This window comes from Salmo trutta, chromosome 3 (assembly GCF_901001165.1).
Source record: "Salmo trutta chromosome 3, fSalTru1.1, whole genome shotgun sequence".
NCBI lineage: Eukaryota > Metazoa > Chordata > Actinopteri > Salmoniformes > Salmonidae > Salmo > Salmo trutta.
This window is the reverse complement of record NC_042959.1, coordinates 853,808-874,631: the sequence shown is the minus strand read 5'-3', so window position 1 is coordinate 874,631 and position 20,824 is coordinate 853,808. Positions and strand designations below refer to the sequence as shown.

Below are 20,824 nucleotides of genomic sequence, written 5' to 3'. Positions count from 1 at the left end.
TTCTGCGAGCAGGCCTTGTAATCGACCTGACCGGGGTATCCTGGAATGACATTGACCTCATCCCGTCAGTAGATGATGCCTGGCTATTCTTTAAAAGTGCCTTCCTCAGCATCTTAAATAAGCATGCCCCACTAAAAAAATGTAGAACTAAGAACAGATATAGCCCTTGGTTCACTCCAGACCTGTTTGCCCTTGACCAGCACAAAAACATCCTGTGGCGTTCTGCATTAGCATCGAATAGCCCCCGTGATATGCAACTTTTCAGGGAAGTTAGGAACAAATATACACAGGCAGTTAGAAAAGCAAAGGCTAGCTTTTTCAAACAGAAATTTGCATCCTGTAGTACTAACTAAAAAAAGTTCTGGGACACTGTAAAGTCCATGGAGAATAAGAGCACCTTCTCCCAGCTGCCCACTGCTCTGAGGCTAGGAAACACTGTTACCACCGATAAATCCACTATAATTGAGAATTTCAATAAGCATCTCAACGGCTGGCCATGCTTTCCACCTGGCTACCCCTACCCCGGTCAACTGCCCGGCACCCTCCACAGCAACCCCCTACCATTTCTCCTTCACCCAAATCCAGATAGCTGCAAAATCTGGACCCATACAAATCAGCCGGGCTAGACAATCTGGACCCTCTCTTTCTAAAATGATATGCCGAAATTGTTGCAACCCCTATTACTAGCCTGTTCAACCTCTCTTTCGTGTCGTCTGAGATTCCCAAAGATTGGAAAGCTGCCGCGGTCATCCCCCTCTTCAAAGGGGAGACACTCTAGACCCAAACTGCTACAGACCTATATCTATCCTACCCTGTCTTTCTAAGGTCTTCGAAAGCCAAGTTAACAAACAGATTACCGACCATTTCGAATCCCACCATACCGTCTCTGCTATGCAATCTGGTTTCAGAGCTGGTCATGGGTGCGCCTTAGCCATGCTTAAGGTCCTAAACGACATCATAACCGCCATCGACAAGAGACATTACTGTGCAGCCGTATTCATCGACCTGGCCAAGGCTTTCGACTCTGTCAATCACCACATTCTTATTGGCAGACTCGACAGCCTTGGTTTCTCAAATGATTGCCTCGCCTGGTTCACCAACTACTTTTCTGATAGAGTTCAGTGTGTCAAATTGGAGGGCCTGTTGTCTGGACCTCTGGCAGTCTATGGGTGTGCCACAGGGTTCAATTCTCGGGCCGACTCTCTTCTCTGTATACATCAATGATGTTGCTCTTGCTGCTGGTGATTCTCTGTTCCACCTCGACGCAGGCGACACCATTCTGTATACTTCTGGCCCCTCTTTGGACACTGTGTTAACTAACCTCCAGACGAGCTTCAATGCCATACAACTCTCCTTCCATGGCCTCTAACTGCTCTTCAACGCAAGTAAAACTAAATGCATGCTATTCAATCGATCACTGCCCGCACCTGCCCGCCCGTCCAGCATCACTACTCTGGATGGCTCTGACTTAGAATACGTGGACAACTACAATACCTGGGTGTCTGGTTAGACTGTAAAGTCTCCTTCCAGACTCATATTAAGCATCTCCAATCCAAAATTAAATCTAGAATCGGCTTCCTATATCGCAACAAAGCATCCTTCACTCATGCTGCCAAACACACCATTGTAAAACTGACCATCCTACCGATCCTCGACTTCGGTGATGTCCTCTATAAAATAGCCTCCAACACTCTACTCAACAAACTGGATGCAGTCTATCACAGTGCCATCCGTTTTGTCACCAAAGCCCCATACACTACCCACCATTGCGACCTGTACGCTCTCATTGGTTGACCCTCGCTTCATACTCGTCGCCAAACCCACTGGCTACAGGTTATCTACAAGTCTTTGCTAGGTAAAGCCCCGCCTTATCTCAGCTCACTGGTCACCATAGCAGCACCCACTCGTAGCACGAGCTCCAGCAGGTATATTTCACTGGTCACCCCCAAAGCCAATTCCTCCTTTGGCCGCCTTTCCTTCCAGTTCTCTGCTGCCAATGACTGGAACGAACTGCAAAAATCTCTGAAGCTGGAGACTCATATCTCCCTCACTAGCTTTAAGCACCAGCTGTCAGAGCAGCTCACAGATCACTGCACCTGTACATAGCCCATTTGTAATCAGCCCATCTATCTACCTACCTCATCCCCATACTGTATTTATTTTATTTATCTTGCTCCTTTGCACCCCAGTATCTCAACTTGCACATTCATCTTCTGCACATCTACCATTCCGGTGTTTAATTGGTATATTGTAACTAATTCACCACCATGGCCTATTTATTGCCTTAACTCCCTTATCTTACCTCATTTGCACACACTGTATATAGACTTTTTGTTTTCTTTTGTTCTACTGTATTATTGACTGTATGTTTTGTTTATTCCATATGTAACTCTTGTTGTTGTATGTGTCGAATTGCTATGCTTTATCTTGGCCAGGTCGCAGTTGTAAATGAGAACTTGTTCTCAACTAGCCGACCTGGTTAAATAAAGGTGAAATAAATAAATAAATACAAATAAAATAAAACTATGGGGTGCCTGAGGATATAGTGTCTGATCGGTGTCCCCAGTTCACTTCTAGGGTCTGGAAGGCTTTCATGGAACGTCTGGGGTCTCGATCAGCCTTACTTCAAGGTTTCACCCCGAGAGTAAATGGCAGGTGGAGAGAGTGAACCAGGATGTCGGTAGGTTTCTGTGGTCCTATTGCCAGGACCGGCCGGGGGAGTGGGTGGCGTTCGTGCCCTGGGCCGAGATGGCACACAGCTCGCTCCGCCACTCCTCCACTAACCTCTCCCCCTTCCAGTGCGTACGGGTATCAGCCGGTTCTGGCCCCTTGGCATCAGGGTCAGACCAAGGTTCCTGCGGTGGACGACTGGTTCAGGCGCGCGGAGGAGACATGGGAAACCGTACGTGTCCACCTTCAGCAGGCCATGACGTGCCAAAAGAAGAAAGCAGATCGCCACCGCAGTGAGACCCCGGTGTTTGCACCGGGGAACCGGGTCTGGCTCTCGACCCGAAACCTGCCCCTCCGCCTTTGTGGGGCCATTTAAAGTCCTGAGGAGAGTGAACGAGGTTTGTTACAGGTTACAGCTTCCACCCGATTACCGCATTAACCCCATGTTCCATGTGTCTCTCCTCAGGCCGGTGGTGGCTGGCCCGCTCCAGGAGTCTGAGGTGCGGGAGGTGCCTCCGGCCCCTCTGGACATCGGGGGGGCCCCGGCGTACTCCGTTCGCTCCACACTGGATTCGAGGCGAGGGGCCTTCAGTATCTCGTGGAGTGGGAGGGGTACGGTCTGGAGGAGAGGTGCTGGGTTCCGGTCAAGGACGTGTTGGACCCTTCAATGCTGCAGGAGTTCCACCGTCTTCGTCCGCATCGCCCTGCGCCTCGCCTTCCGGGTCGTCCCCGAGGCCGGTGTCGATGCGCTGCTGGAGCGTCAAGGGGGGGTACTGTCACGACTTCCGCCGAAGTTGGTCCCTCTACTTGTTCGGGCGAAATACAGCGGTCGAAGTCACCGACCTTTACAACAACCGTTTCCGCTCTCCTGCGCCTGACTTCTCTGCTGCCAGTAGCATCGCATTACAGGTATGACGCTACAAGCTTGGCACACCTGTATTTGGGGAGTTTCTCCCATAGTTCTCTGCAGATCCTCTCAATCTCTGTCAGGTTGGATGGGGAGCATCGCTGCACAGCTATTTTCAGGTCTCTCCAGAGATGTTCGATTGGGTTTAAGTCCGGGCTCTCGCTGGGTCACTCAAGGACATTCAGAGACTTGTCCCAAAGCCACTCCTGTGTTGTCTTGGCTGTGTGCTTAGGGTTATTGTCCAGTTGGAAGGTGAACCTTCCCCCCACTCGGAGGTCCTGAGCACTCTGGAGCAGGTTTTCATCAAGGATCTCTGTACATTGCTCCGTTCATCTTTCCCTCGATGCTGACTAGTCTCCCAGTCCCTGCCGCTGAAAAACATCCCCACAGCATGATGCTGCCACCACCATGCTCCACAGTAGGGATGGTGCCAGGTTTCCTCCAGAGGTGACGATTGGCATTCAGGTCAAAGAGTTCAATCTTGGTTTCTTCAGACCAGAGAGTCATGTTTCTCTTGGTCTGAGAGTCTTCAGGTGCCTTTTGGCAAACTCCAAGCAGGCTGTCATGTGCCTTTTACTGAGGAGTGGCTTCCATATGGCCACTCTACCATAAAGGCCTGATTGGTGGAGTGCTGCAGAGATGGTTGTCCTTCTGGAAGATTCTCCCATCTCCACAGACAAACTCTAGAGCTCTGTCAGAGTGACCATTTGGTTTTTGGTCACCTCCCTGACCAAGGCCCTTCTCCCCCGATTGCTCAGTTTGGCCGGGCAGCCAGCTCTAGGAAGAGTCTTGTTGGTTCCAAACTTCTTCCATTTAAGAAAGATGGAGGTCACTGTGTTCTTGGGGACCTTCAATGCTGCAGAAATGTGTTGGTACCCTTCCCCAGATCTGTGCCTCGACACAATCCTGTCTCGTAGCTCTACGGACAATTCCTTCAACCTCATGGCTTGGTTTTTGCTCTGACATGCACTGTCAACTGTGGGACCTTATATAGACAGGTGTGTGCCTTTCCTAATCATGTCCAATCAATTGAATTTACCACAGGTGGACTCCAATCAAGTTGTAGAAACATCTCAAGGATAGTCAATGGAAGCAGGATTTACCTGAGCTCAATTTCGAGTCTCATAGCAAAGGGTCTGAATACTTTTGTAAATAAGGTTTTTCTGTTTTTTATTTGTAATAAATGTTTAAAAAAAAAATTCACTTTGTCATTATGTGGTATTGTGTGCAGATTGAGGATTATTTAATTTTTTTAATCCATTTTAGAATAAGGATTTAACGTAACAAAAAGTTGGAAAAAGTCAAGGGGTCTGAATACTTTCCTAGTGCACTGTACAAAGGGAGTACCAGTACCGATTCAATGTGCAGTGGTACAAGAGAATAGACTGAGCTGTAACAGCAGCGTGTGTGTGTGTGTGTGTTAAATCCACTTCAATCAGTGTAGATGAAGGGGAGGAGACAGGTTAAAGAAGGATTTTTAAACCTTGAGACACGGATTGTATATGTGTGTCATTCAGAGAGTGAATTGGCAAGACCAAAGATTTACGTGCCTTTTGAACAGGGTATGGTAGTAGGTGCCAGGCGCGCCGGTTTGAGTGTCAAGAACTGCAACGCTGCTGGGTTTTTCACTCTCAACAGTTTCCCTTGTGTTTCAAGAATGATCCACCACCCAAAGGGCATCCAGCCAACTTGACACAACTGTGGGGAGTATTGGAGTCAACATGGGCCAGCATCCCTGTGGAACGCTGGACACCTTGTAGAGTCCATACCCCAATGAATTGAGGCTGTTCTGAGAGCAAAGGGGGTGCAACTCAATATTAGGACGGTGTTCTTAATGTTTTGTGTATGTTGTGTGTGATGATGATGATACCTGCCCCCCAGGTGTACTATCGCCACTTACCCTGACCCTCCTCTTCCTCCTCTACCTGACCCCCTCTACCTGACCCCCTCTACCTGACCCCCTCTCCTCTACCTGACCCCCTCTCCTCTACCTGACCCCCTCTCCTCTACCTGACCCTCTCTCCTCTACCTGACCCTCTCTCCTCTACCTGACCCCCTCTACCTGACCCCCTCTCCTCTACCTGACCCCCTCTACCTGACCCCCTCTCCTCTACCTGACCCCCTCTACCTGACCTCCTCTCCTCTACCTGACCCCCTCTCCTCTACCTGACCCCCTCTCCTCTACCTGACCCTCTACCTCTACCAGATGTATTCATCTTCTCTCTCTCTCCTTTTCCTCCCTCTGTTCCCCAGGTGTACTATCTCAACTTCACGGACATCGCCAGCTACGAGGTGATGGTAGACTCCACCCCCTTCCTGCGTTGTACCTGTAGCATCGAGACAGGTCAGAGGAAGTTCAACACGTGCTACACGGCGGGGGTCAGCCTGCTGAGGGCGGGACAAAGGATCTCCATCAGGATGGTCTATGACGACACGCTGATCAGCATGTCCAATCATACTACCTTCCTGGGGAGTGTCAGACTGGGGGATTCCCCCTGACCAATCACACCTCCTTCCTGGGACTTCCTGTCCAATCATACTACCTTCCTGGGGAGTGTCAGACTGGGGGATTCCCCCTGACCATGACCAATACGGCACAACTTCTCCCTGACCAATCACACCTCCTTCCTGGCGCTCCATGACCAATCACACTAGGTTCCTTTTGGAGCGGCTGGGGGATTCCCCCTGACCATGACCAATACGGCACCACTTCCTGGGGCCCCCTGACCAATCACACTCCTTTTGGAGTGTCCGGCTGGGGGATTCCCCCTGACATCAGGACATCACTAAGTAGTACAATCAATCTTGATGTCCACTATAGAAAGCATCCAGACATTATCTCAACGTTTCTTTTAGACTCAAATTTAGTTTTCGACAGCGGACATTTGATATAAAACTTTCTCTTTGACATTTGCAACATTGTTTGGATCTCCTGCTGTCCCGTAGTAATGAACGTGTCGGGAGTCGGGACGAGACAGAGACGGGCAGCGTTTCTCAGCCAGTTGAAATCATGAAATCAGCATCACTTTTATGAATGTATACAAAGAAATGTCAATTGAAAAAAGGTCAAGTTAAATGAAGTGCAGCTGGTTTGCAGTCTTTCCATCTTCAGTTTGAAGTGATTGTGTTGGCTGTGTGGCTAGCTGTGTGGCTAGCTGTGTGGCTGGCTGTGTGGCTGGCTGTGTGGCTGGCTGTGTGGCTGGCTGTGTGGTTGGCTGTGTGGTTAGCTGTGTGGTTGGCTAGCTCCTCTGAACAACAGTGAGAGAGCATATTTTCTATCCCAGGTGAAATCACACCTCATTAGCTCATTGTTATGGATGTATCCAATTAAATGTCACTAGAAAACAGCTTAAACAAATGCAAATGCAGCTACTTTGCTGATATTCTGTCTGCACTGTTTGACGTGACTGTAAGTTAGCCGTAGTTGGCTAGCTAGCAAGCAAGGGACAAGAACGTTGCCAGCCAGTATGACAATAGAACATTTAGAACAAACGACTGGGTTGCGTCCATAGATACAGAACAAAAAGACTGAACGACTGGGTCACGTCTAAAGATACAGAACAAAAAGACTGAACGACTGGGTCGCGTCCATAGATACAGAACAAAAAGACTGAACGACTGGGTCGCGTCCATAGATACAGAACAAAAAGACTGAACGACTGGGTCGCGTCCATAGATACAGAACAAAAAGACTGAACGACTGGGTCGCGTCCATAGATACAGAACAAAAAGACTGAACGACTGGGTCGCGTCCATAGATACAGAACAAATAGACTGAACGACTGGGTGGCGTCTCTGGCAACCGAACCGATAGACTGAACGACCAGCCGGCTTCGGTAGCAACCCTAGATTTGTGTCGGGACTATATCTTATGGAAGGATGAAATAGTATGAATAAATTCATCAAAATAACGTTTTTAATGAAAATATATAAATCATTATTTGAATATGTTGGTAACTCGTTGTATAAAAGTGATAATGCCCTGGAAGCCGGTGTTAGAAGGATGTATTGGCACGTTTCAAACACCGGCTTCTCGTTACCTAACAACACCGTGTCAATATATCCTTCAAACACTGGCTTCCTGGCATTATCTCTTAACTATGAATCTTCGTCTCTGTTTCGGCACCAACTGGTAGGTTTAGTTTGGAGAGGATTTACGCACAAAATATTGTTGTTTAATAAAAAAATACAGTGGTTTGTGTCACACCCTGACCTTAGAGAGCCTTTTTATTTCTCCATTTGGTTAGGTCAGGGTGTGATGTGGGGTGGGCATTCTAGTTTTTCTATCTCTTTGTTTGCCGGGTGTGGTTCCCAATCAGAGGCAGCTGTCTATCGTTGTCTCTGATTGGGGATCATACTTAAGCAGCCTTTTTCCCACCTTAGTTTGTGGGGTCTTGTTTTTGGTACTGTGCTGTGTAGCCCTACTGAATGTTACGTTTCGTTTGTATTTGTTTTGTTTTCGGTGTTCATCTAATAAAGTAAGATGTACGCCTACCACGCTGCACCTTGGTCCAATCCTTCTATCAACGAACGTAACAGAAGATCCCACCACAAACGGACCAAGCAGCGTGGCCAGGAGGAGCAGGGATCCTGGGCACGGGAGAGAGAAGGGATTGGAGGACTTCCTGGACGCGGGAGGAGATTAAGGCAGGGGACAAGACCCTGCCATGGAAGCAGGCGGAGGCAGCAAAGGAGGATCAACGGCGACTCCGAAGTTCACGACCACGACGGGGGGGGGGGGCACACGGGTTGGTCGGCGAAGCCGATGGGCGAGTTTGAGAGCGAAGAGGAATATTGGGAGAGACTGAGCGAGGAGTATTGTTGGATAGTTGACGGGAGTGACGAGGTAGAGTGGATGGTTTTGTGTCTGGAGCAAGACAGTCGCCGTGAGGAGCGTGGGACCAGTCAGGCACCATGTTTTGCGGAGATACGTAATGTGTCTCCAGTGCGCATCCACAGCCCGGTGCGTTCTGTGCCAGCTCCTCGCACTTGCTGTGCGAAAGTGAGCATCCAGCCAGGAAAGGTAGTGCCGGCTCAGCGCTCCTGGACTCCAGTACGCCTCCTCGGTCCAGGATATCCTGCGCTGGCCCTACGCACTGTGTCGCCAGTGCGCCTTTACAGCCCAATGCGTCCTGTGCCTGCGCCCCGCACGTGCTGGGCTAAAGTGAGCATCCAGCCAGGACTGGTTGTGCCAGCTCTACGCTCCAGACCTCCAGTGCGCCTCCACGGCCCAGTATATCCTGTGCCAGCTCCACGCACCAGGCCTCCAGTGTGCCTCCGCAGTCCAGAGCCTCCTGTGAGGGTTCCCAGTCCGGAGCCTCCGGCGACGGTCCCCTCACCAGAGTCGCCACCGTAGATGGCGGATTCGCGAGGGGAGTGGGGTCTACGTCCCGCACCGGAGCCGCCACCGAGGCTAGATGCCCACCCGGACCCTCCCCTATAGAGTCAGGTTTTGCGGCCGGAGTCCGCAGCTTTGGGGGGGGGGGTACTGTCAAGCCCTGACCTTAGAGCCTTTTTAATTCTCTATTTGGTTAGGTCAGGGTGTGATTTGGGTGGGCATTATAGTTTTTCTATCTCTTTGTTTGCCGGGTATGGTTCCCAATCAGAGGCAGCTGTCTATCATTGTCTCTGATTGGGGATCATACTTAGGCAGCCTTTTTCCCACCTTAGTTTGTGGGATCTTGTTTTTGGTACTGTGCTGTGTAGCCCTAGTGAACGTTACGTTTCGTTTGTATTTGTTTTGTTTTCGGTGTTCATCTAATTAAGTAAGATGTACGCCTACCACACTGCACCTTGGTCCAATCCTTCCAACAACGATCGTAACAGGTTTGATTCATCCTTAAAGTTGTCATGTTCAAGGTCAATCTAAACAAAAATGAACAGTAGTCCTGTTAATCTACCCTGGTCCTCACTAATCATGGATCTGTAATAGGGGTTAAACAGTAGTCCTGTAAATCTACCCTGATCCTCACTAATCATGGATCTGTAATAGGGGTTAAACAGTAGTCCTGTAAATCTAATCATGGATCTGTAATAGGGGTTAAACAGTAGTCCTGTAAATCTACCCTGATCCTCACTAATCATGGATCTGTAATAGGGGTTAAACAGTAGTCCTGTAAATCTAATCATGGATCTGTAATGGGGTTAAACAGTAGTCCTGTAAATCTAATCATGGATCTGTAATAGGGGTTAAACAGTAGTCCTGTAAATCTACCCTGATCCTCACTAGTCATGGATCTGTAATAGGGGTTAAACAGTAGTCCTGTAAATCTACCCTGATCCTCACTAGTCATGGATCTGTAATAGGGGTTAAACAGTAGTCCTGTAAATCTAATCATGGATCTGTAATAGGGGTTAAACAGTAGTCCTGTAAATCTAATCATGGATCTGTAATAGGGGTTAAACAGTAGTCCTGTAAATGTACCCTGATCCTCACTAATCATGGATCTGTAATAGGGGTTAAAATGATTGCTAAACGTAAGGTACAAATTGAAGAAAATTAAACACTAAAGTGACAGTTATAAATGTATGTGGGTATAACTGACGGTGTCTCCCGATTTAGTGGCTAATATTTAAAATGTATACAAATAAAACAAGAGAAATTCCCGGGCGTATAATTGAAACATTCTAAAGAGCAAACATTAACTGGGCAGGTAGCTTTGGGTCTCCACGTTTCATCCACGCAAATTATAAGGGCACACAATTTAAAATTCAGAGTAACGGCACAATTTATTTATATCCTACTTCACTGTGGAAAAGGGGAATAATCTACGTGTGATGTTGATATGATTTTAAACTTGGCTTCCACATGACTGGTTTCATATTTGTCTCCAGAGATCATAAGGAAAAATCAATTGCTATGTGTGTTTACAATTCACTGCTCCAAACGGGTTACTGATATACCTAGATCCATAGGTCTTATCAACAGGTCTTATCCATAATAGGTCTTATCAACAGATCTTATCCACAGGTCTTATCCATACGTCTTATCCATACGTCTTGTCCATAGATCTTAACCATGTTTAAATGACAGCGTTTAGAGAATGTTGTTATTTCTATCAGGAATAAAGAAAGCAGATGCTTTTTCCACTTGGAAACGGCAGGTTCACTCAACCTTTATCCTGGTTTCCTGGCGTGTGCTCCAGGAGCACGTAGAATTACAGGAGCACGTAGAATTACAGGAGCACGTAGAATTACAGGAGCACGTAGAATTACAGGAGCACGTAGAATTACAGGAGCACGTAGAATTACAGGAGCACGTAAAGGTGGTAGAATTATGAGGGGAATTAAGTCAAGGTCAGAATCCAGTGTATCAGGCGACACCCCTCCATTAATCCAGTGTATCAGGCGACACCCCTCTACAGCGGGGGAATAGTATGTTATTCTCTTGCTTACGGTCAAGATCAGAATACATGGAGAGAAAAGTGTAGAAAAAGGGAATTATGTTCCATTTAAGTGTTCAACTCAGGTTGGAATCAGGGCCTTGAACTGTGTCTGACAAAGCTCTACACACTACTAAAGCAGATCGTACTACTTCAGTACTACGGCAGATCGTACTACGGCAGTACTACAGCAGATCGTACTACTACACTACTACGGCAGATCGTACTACTACACTACTACGGCAGATCGTACTACTACAGTACTACGGCAGATCGTACTACTACACTACTACGGCAGATCGTACTACTACAGTTCTACGGCAGATCGTACTACTACAGTACTATGGCAGATCGTACTACTACAGTACTACGGCAGATCGTACTACTACAGTACTACGGCAGATCGTACTACTACAGTACTACGGCAGATCGTACTACTACAGTACTACGGCAGATCGTACTACTACAGTACTACGGCAGATCGTACTACTACAGTACTACGGCAGATCGTACTACTACAGTACTACGGCAGATCGTACTACTACACTACTACGGCAGATCGTACTACTACAGTACTACGGCAGATCGTACTACTACAGTACTACGGCAGATCGTACTACTACAGTACTACGGCAGATCGTACTACTACAGTACTACGGCAGATCGTACTACTACACTACTACGGCAGATCGTACTACAACAGTACTACGGCAGATCGTACTACAACAGTACTACGGCAGATCGTACTACTTCAGTACTACGGCATATCGTACTAAGGACAGTACTACGGCAGATCGTACTACGGCAGTACTACGGCAGATCGTACTACGGCAGATCGTACTACTACAGTACTACAGCAGATCGTACTACTACACTACTACGGCAGATCGTAGTACTACAGCAGATCGTACTACTACAGTACTACGGCAGATCGTACTACTACAGTACTACGGCAGATCGTACTACTACAGTACTACAGCAGATCGTACTACGGCAGATCGTACTACTACAGTACTACAGCAGATCGTACTACTACAGTACTACGGCAGATCGTACTACTACAGTACTACGGCAGATCGTACTACGGCAGATCGTACTACGGCAGATCGTACTACTACAGTACTACAGCAGATCGTACTACTACAGTACTACGGCAGATCGTACTACTACAGTACTACGGCAGATCGTACTACTACAGTACTACGGCAGATCGTACTACTACAGTACTACGGCAGATCGTACTACTACAGTACTACAGCAGATCGTTGTCCACGCTCCTGAGCCCGCTGATAAAGACAGGAGGCCATTTTAGACTGTTGCAATGTGTCTCACTTCAAGCCCAGATGGACCCATTGGCCAGTTCTTGTTCTAGCCAGTCAAATGGTTTTATTCAGTGTTGCCTTGGTTCTCTAATCTGAAAGATAAACACGTATTTATAAACCGGAAGGATACTGCGCTGACGCATACTGTGTGTATTAACAATGTATTTATACACACTGTGTGTATTAACAATGTTTTTATACATACTGTGTGTATTAACAATGTAGTTATACACACTGTGTGTATTAACAATGTATTTATACATACTGTGTGTATTAACAATGTATTTATACACACTGTGTGTATTAACAATGTAGTTATACTTACTGTGTGTATTAACAATGTTTTTATACACACTGTGTATATTAACAATGTAGTTATACATACTGTGTATATTAACAATGTAGTTATACATACTGTGTGTATTAACAATGTATTTATACACACTGTGTATATTAACAATGTAGTTATACATACTGTGTGTATTAACAATGTAGTTATACACACTGCGTTCGAACACAGCTTCCCCCTGTCACACATGCAGCAGATATACAGCGTCCCATCGTTCTGTTATAATGCTGATGCAGGTCCTAGTTACCGTATCTATGGGTACAAGTAATTCAGTTCATATATTTATATGTCTCTGTACATACAAGTATGTGTATATATATACCGTGGGATATACTTCTGTAAAAGAAAGTAATGGACGACATTAAAACATTGGTATTTTGTCTGAATTCTCCCCGTCTGTGGTATTGACTTGATAACGGTTAGAAACTGATTTTATATGCCGCTCCGTTGGCAGAAACTCTGACAAGAACAAATGTTGTTTTGAAGGAAATCTCTGTATTCAGATGTGTCCTGTGCTGAATGTCAACAGTCTGCTATCTTAACTTCCTTTCAACAGGCTGTACAGGCTGTCTGCCTAATGGAACCCTCTCCCTCTCAACAGGCTGTACAGGCTGTCTGCCTAATGGAACCCTCTCAACAGGCTGTACAGGCTGTCTGCCTAATGGAACCCTCTCAACAGGCTGTACAGGCTGTCTGCCTAATGGAACCCTCTCAACAGGCTGTACAGGCTGTCTGCCTAATGGAACCCTCTCAACAGGCTGTACAGGCTGTCTGCCTAATGGAACCCTTTCCCTCTCAACAGGCTGTACAGGCTGTCTGCCTAATGGAACCCTCTCAACTGGCTGTACAGGCTGTCTGCCTAATGGAACCCTCTCAACAGGCTGTACAGGCTGTCTGCCTCATGGACCCTTTCCTTCTAATAATATGAGAGAGAGAATAGTCCTAATAATATGTCCTCCTGTGTTTCCTCCTGAAACATCAAGGCTCTTGAGAGTCTAGATCTCCAAGACAACGGGATAAAAACAGTCCATCATAACCCGTGTTGTTTCTTTCAACCTGGCCAGTAATGTACAGTCGATCAAATCTTGGATCGCTGCGCTCTAGTATGGAAGTCTTTGCGTGTCAACTGAGATATGCGTTAAATAAGCTTGTTGACCAATCGGGACCTGCATATCCACTGCAAGTCACATAATAATTTAACGCGTTCATAAGTTTTTTTTTTTTTTTTTAAGTAGTTATTACACATTGATTACACTCACTAGTATTTCATGTGTCACAACGATTCATCGATACGTCTGCTATGATGCTGGTAAAGTTGTTTCTCGTCCCTGCGGCGCTGGACATAAAAAAAGCAAGCTAGCTCATGGATGCAAACAATGTTCTTCCCCAAAAAACATAGATAAACGATAATATGTTTCAGTAGCTATAGTTAGCTAACTATATAGCTAGGTGTCATAATGTAAAATAACCCTAATTTATAACACAGTTCTTATGTGATTAATGGAGGACCCATCTATGTGAAGCTAGCCACAATAAGGATTAGCCACAACGGGTGGCCTTTATTTTGAAGGCTGACCGTAAAGGTTTGTCATTGACAACGATGCAAATGAATACAAATAGTAGAATTATGCCGTAATGGAATAGATCATGCTAAACGAGGTTGGAATGTTTATATAAAATCAACAAAACACAATAATTTGTTAATTTGATAAAAATGTGTTGAAATCACACTGGATGTATTAGACTTTAGAATTGCATTGTGGGCCATCCTTATTTCACTGTACAGCCTTACCTATGGATTGTGGATCAATGCCATGGGGCATCAGTCTACTCAGTGACACCCAGAGAACATTAGCATCGTAGCTCTTATTGTGGGACTCTGAAACAACTGTGAATTGAGCCACATTTATTGTCAGCCTATGTTTATTGAACACTATTCCAGAGGAAAAACAATACTGTATGGATTTTATGGAGCCTGATAACTCTAAGGACGTTGGGGGGGGAAAAATATCTTGGGTATTGAGTAGACTGATACCCCGTTTCATTGATCCCCAATCCTTAGGTAAAGCTGTGCAGTGCAATATGAATGTCAATACACACAATAGGCTGACTGGAGAGGTGATTTCACACAGTCACAGTCCCGCGATAAGAGCTACAACGCTAATATTTGCGTAAACTCTCCCCAGTTGTGTTCTGTGGGTGTCTCAGTAGACTGATACCCCATTTCACTGCTTCACATTCCAACCTTGTTGAAAATTATCTAGTCTAAATATGACATGACTCCACCAATTGTAACCTTCTGCGTCACTTTCAAAGAGGTACTTTTATTTTAAAGGCAAAATGCAAATTCCACTGTTGTGGCTAGCTTCACAACCCAACCCGGTCCGGTCGAGCCTCATGAAGCTAGCTGGCTGCTTATAGCGTTAGCTTTGGTGCAACAGGGTTATGTAGCTGGATAGCTTTTTATTTTCATGAACTGAAGTTCAATGTCAATAGGTGAACAACAAGTGGCTACCTAGCTAATACATATTCACAAGGATTCCTAAGAATAATGAAAAATGACAGCAGTTTCTACTTCTGGTCATTGTTTTTCAAGCTGGTTGTATTGGTGCTAGCTAGGTACCAAGCTAAAGCTAGCTAGCTACAGCAGAAGTTGCAGTCCAACACAACATTCTACAATAAACTGTTATTTGACCTGTTTCTTTTTTTTTGACACGCAAATACCAAAATGGTGTTCCTTTACATTTTAGTCATTTAGCAGACGCTCTTATCCAGAGCAACTTACAGTAGTGAATGCATACATTTCATACATTTTTTTCCCCCCGTACTGGTCCCCCGTGGGAATCGAACCCACAACCCTGGCGTTGCAAACACCATGCTCTACCAACTGAGCCACACGGGACCATACTCTGGAGACTACTCTGCAACCCTTCTAATCTTTGAATATCATTGGTAATAACACGACATGTTGAGTTGTCTCAATGCTTTCAGACAAGGCAGAGGATGTTTTGAATAAAGGTAAACATCCTCTGCATCGTCTGAAAGCAGCATTGAGACGACTCAACATATCAACAAAAAAAAAACAACGTAGACGTCCTCCTGAGAATCATCAGCTGTTCTCTTTTTGGCAGAATTTGGACGTGAGATATCTACGGTCTAACGTTTATGAATTAATCGTTGGTTTGAACGTTTGTCTCTATATCTGCTGTGACACCAAAAATGTCTCAAAGCCCTAAACAAAGAAAAAGTGATGATTCCGGGACCTTCACCATGCTGTGTGTCTCAGCGTCAACAGTACGCTGTTGGCTGGCCTTCTGCGTAACCATTCACTGCACTGTTCATTACAACTTAGCCCAAAGATACTAACACTGGACCTTGGGCAAATAATAATCATTTAGTTTGTGTCGACAGTATCGATGACATTAGTTGTATTTGTGAAGAAGGTTTGTTGCAACACAGGGTCATTCATTGTGTAATGACTGTGCATGTAAAACCAAGGTGTGGGTCATTAGCTGTTTCGTTGTTGGAGGCTACCTGCAGCTATTAGACTAACTGTCAGGCTGACGGTCAGGCTTACTATTAGACTTACTATCAGACTTACGGTCAGGCTTACTCCATGTTATTACATCAATATATTCAACTAATGCCCACATTTCAGAGGTTGTTGTGACTAAATATGCTACGCCAACCTGTGTCCACTGATAGCCTAGCCCTACATTCAGATCCATAGTCACCCTACTTCCTGAATGTCAGGGGAAGGTCGTTAGCCTAGCCCAACATTCTGATCCATAGTCACCCTACTTCCTGAATGTCAGGGGAAGGTCGCTAGCCTAGCCCTACATTCTGATCCATAGTCACCCTACTTCCTGAATGACAGGGGAAGGTCGCTAGCCTAGCCCTACATTCAGATCCATAGTCACCATACTTCCTTAATGTCAGGGGAAGGTCGCTGGTTCGACTAAGGTGAAAAATCTGTCTGTGCCCTGAGCAAGGCCCTGGCTCCTCCTGGAAGTCTCTGGATAAGAGCATCTTCAGCCCCATGGGCCTCCATGTCAGAGAGACGGCTGGTAGACCAGGTCACTAACAGTCTGCAGCCCCATGGGCTTCCATGTGAGAGAGACTGCTAGTAGACCAGGTCACTAACAGTCTGCAGCCCCATGGGCCTCCATGTGAGAGAGACGGCTGGTAGACCAGGTCACTAACAGTCTTCAGCCCCGTGGGCCTCCATGTCAGAGAGATGGCTGGCTGTTGAAGACTGGCTGGCTGGCTGTTGAAGACTGGCTGGCTGGCTGGCTGGCTGGCTGTTGAAGACCTGGCTGGCTGGCTGTTGAAGACCTGGCTGGCTGGCTGGCTGTTGAAGACCTGGCTGGCTGGCTGGCTGGCTGGCTGTTGAAGACTGGCTGGCTGGCTGTTGAAGGCTGGCTGGCTGGCTGTTGAAGACTGGTTGACTGGCTGGCTGTAGTTGTAGTTCTTGACTGAAGAGTCCTATCTGTTTTAATGGAAGGTGTATTGGTACGCGTGTTGTTAGGCCAATAACCAAATACATCCTTTTAACACCGGCTTCCAGGGCATTATCACTTTTATACAACGAGTTACCAACCTACTGAAATAACGTTTTTAATGAAAATATATAAATCATTATTTCCATGAATTCATTCATACTATTTCATCCTTCCATGAGATATAGCCCCGACACAAATCTAGGGTTGCTACCCAAACCGGATGTTCGATTGGTTCTTATCCCTTGCTTGCTTGCTAGCTAGCCAACTACAGCTAACTTACTGTCACGTCAAACCGTGCAGACAGAATAACAAATGTAGCTACATTTGTTTAAGCTGTTTTCCAGAGACATTTATTTGGGTTCATCCATATCAATGAGCTACTGAGGTGTGATTTCACCTGGGATAGAAAATATGCTCTCTCATCAGAACACTGTTGTTCAGAGGAGCTAGCCAACCACACAGCCACCCACACAGCCACCCACACAGCCACCAACCACACAGCCACCCACACAGCCAACCACACAGCCAACCACAATCACTACAAACTGAAGATGGAAAGACTGCAAACCAGCTGCACTTCATTTCACTTGACCTTTTTTCAATTGACGTTTCTTCGTATATATCCATAAACATTATGCTGATTTCATGATTTCGACTGGCTGAAAAACGCTGACTGTCTGTCTTGTCCCGACACGTTCGTTACTATGGGACAGATAGAGATCGAATCTGAATATTGAAATGTTGCAAATGCCAGCGAGACAAAGTTTTTAACAAATGTCCACTGTTGAAAACTAAATGTTAGTCTTAAAGAAATATGAGATAATATCTAGATGATTTTTATAGTGGAGATCAAGTTTATAAATTGCCTGGCTGGGCTGATGAGACAGTGGATTGCACAGTCCGATGGAACAGAGTAAATAGGCATTTCAACGTCATAGATTTAGCCAGTGGTAACTTGTGGAATAGACACCTGCTTGAATCTGGTTTTAATTTAGGCGTAGACCCACCCGTTGTATAATACTACGTTGATCACAGCCTTTTGAGTTTTGAATAAAGCTAATCTGAAAAAGCTGAGGACATACTATTCACAATTAAATTTCTACCTTTTACTTAAATGCACACTTATTATGGTATATTTTGGATTGTCTAACAACCTATGTTCTAGATTTAAAGATCGTCTGACAATGTTCTGATATTCACATGGGTTTGGTATTGTGTTGCCTTGTTGTTTGAGGATCATTTCCCATGTTGTGGTCATGTACAGTTTGTTAGAACAGTAATATGTATAATTCTATATAAGACATTGGGCTTTTTGTGTGATAACCTGAATAAAGATCAGTGACATTCTATTGCCTATAAGTATATTGTTCCTTTGATCTGTCAGTCAATAAAGGGGATGTCTTCCTTAATTGTGTGTGTGTGTGTGTGTGTGACCGATCATTCAAGACGATTTGGGTCAATGTAGGATTTCCCTTGAATGAAACGGCTGTTATTTTAATCTGTTTGATCAGGTGACATCACGCCCCCAACGTTCTGTCCCTGAATGAAGTCTTAACTGTGAGGTGAAAGGTCAGGCTGAGGTTTGTAACCCCCACAAACCCTAACCCTCCCTGTCCCCTGCTGGGGGATAATTGGGGGATCTAGCTAACCACCATATAGAGCAGGGATATTCAACTCTGACCCTACGAGGTCCAGAGTACTGCTGGGGGATCTAGCTAACCACCATATAGAGCAGGGATTTTCAACTCTGACCCTACGAAGTCCAGAGTACTGCTGGTTTTCTGTTCTACCTGATAATTAACTGCACACACCTGGTGTCCCAGGTCTAAATCAGTCCCTGACCAGAGGGGAACAATGAAAAAACGCAGTGGAACTGGCTTCAAAGTCCAGAGATTAGTTTGAGGGATCTAGTTCATTTTTCATTGGGTATTCTATGGATAACACACCAGCCATTATGTATGATTCCTCCTCTCCACCAGTCTAGTTTCCTTGGTGATGCCACGGGGCGGCTAGATCCTTCCTCCCAATGTTCCTGATTTGATCGTCCGAGCCCTCAGTCTATGTTATATGTTCATCCCCATAGTCTCCCCAGTTAATAGTTCATATTCTCCCCAGTTTATAGTTCATATTCTCCCCAGTTTATAGTTCATATTCTCCCCAGTTTATAGTTCATATTCTCCCCAGTTTATAGTTCATATTCTCCCCAGTTTATAGTTCATATTCTCCCCAGTTTATAGTTCATATTCTCCCCAGTTTATAGTTCATATTCTCCCAAGTTTATAGTTCATATTCTCCCCAGTTTATAATTCATATTCTCCCCAGTTTATAGTTCATATTCTCCCCAGTTTATAGTTCATATTCTCCCCAGTTTATAGTTCATATTCTCCCCAGTTTATAATTCATATTCTCCCCAGTTTATAGTTCATATTCTCCACAGTTTATAGTCCATATTATCCCCAGTTTATAGTTCATATTCTCCCCAGTTTATAGTTCATATTCTCTCCAGTTTATAGTCCATATTATCCCCAGTTTATAGTCCATATTATCCCCAGTTTATAGTTCATATTCTCCCCAGTTTATAGTTCATATTCTCTCCAGTTTATAGTCCATATTCTCCCCAGTTCATAGCTCATATTATCCCCAGTTTATAGTTCATATTCTCCCCAGTTTATAGTTCATAGTCTCCCCAGTTTATAGCTCATAGTCTCCCCAGTTTATAGTTCATATTCTCCCCAGTTTATAGTTAATATTCTCCCCAGTTTATAGTTCATATTCTCCCCAGTTTATAATTCATATTCTCCCCAGTTTATAGTTCATAGTCTCCCCAGTTTATAGTTCATAGTCTCCCCAGTTTATAGTTCGTATTCTCCCCAGTTTATAGTTCATATTCTCCCCATAGTCTCCCCAGTTTATAGTCCATATTCTCCCCAGTTTATAGTTCATATTCTCCCCATATTCTCCCCAGTTTATAGTTCATATTCTCCCCAGTTTGTAGTTCATATTCTCCCCAGTTTATAGTCCATATTCTCCCCAGTTTATAGTTCATAGTCTCCCCAGTTTATAGTTCATATTCTCCCCATATTCTCCCCAGTTTATAGTTCATATTCTCCCCAGTTTGTAGTCCATATTCTCCCCAGTTTATAGTTCATAGTCTCCCCAGTTTGTAGTTCATATTCTCCCCAGTTTATAGTCCATATTCTCCCCAGTTTATAGTTCATAGTCTCCCCAGTTTATAGTTCATATTCTCCCCAGTTTGTAGTTCATATTCTCCCCAGTTTATAGTTCATATTCTCCCCATATTCTCCCCAGTTTATAGTTCATATTCTCCCCATAGTCTCCCCAGTTTATAGTTCATATTCTCCCCAGTTTATAGTTCATAGTCTCCCCAGTTTATAGTTCATATTCTCCCCAGTTTATAGTTCATATTCTCCCCAGTTTATAGTTCATATTCTCCCCATATTCTCCCCAGTTTATAGTTCATATTCTCCCCAATTTATAGTTCACATTCTCCCCGGTTTATAATTCATATTCTCCCCAGTTTATAGTTCATAGTCTCCCCAGTTTATAGTTCATATTCTCCCCAGTTTATAGTTCATATTCTCCCCAGTTTATAGTTCATATTCTCCCCAGTTTATAGTTCATAGTCTCCCCAGTTTATAGTTCATATTCTCCCCAGTTTATAGTTCATAGTC

At 45.1% G+C, this 20,824-nt stretch overlaps 1 protein-coding gene across 4 annotated transcripts in view; it reads left to right on the top strand.

Annotated features, from left to right (window-relative positions):
- LOC115166236 (ectodysplasin-A) overlaps window positions 1-6,657 on the top strand; it is a 40,380-nt gene extending 33,723 nt beyond the window's left edge. For all 4 annotated transcript variants that reach the window (XM_029720071.1, XM_029720079.1, XM_029720064.1 and 1 more), the window contains one exon: window positions 5,831-6,657. In XM_029720071.1, the coding sequence (XP_029575931.1) occupies window positions 5,831-6,076 (246 nt within the window). In that variant the 3' untranslated portion in view covers window positions 6,077-6,657. The remainder of the gene's footprint in view (window positions 1-5,830) is intronic.
- Window positions 6,658-20,824: the final 14,167 nt, after the last annotated feature.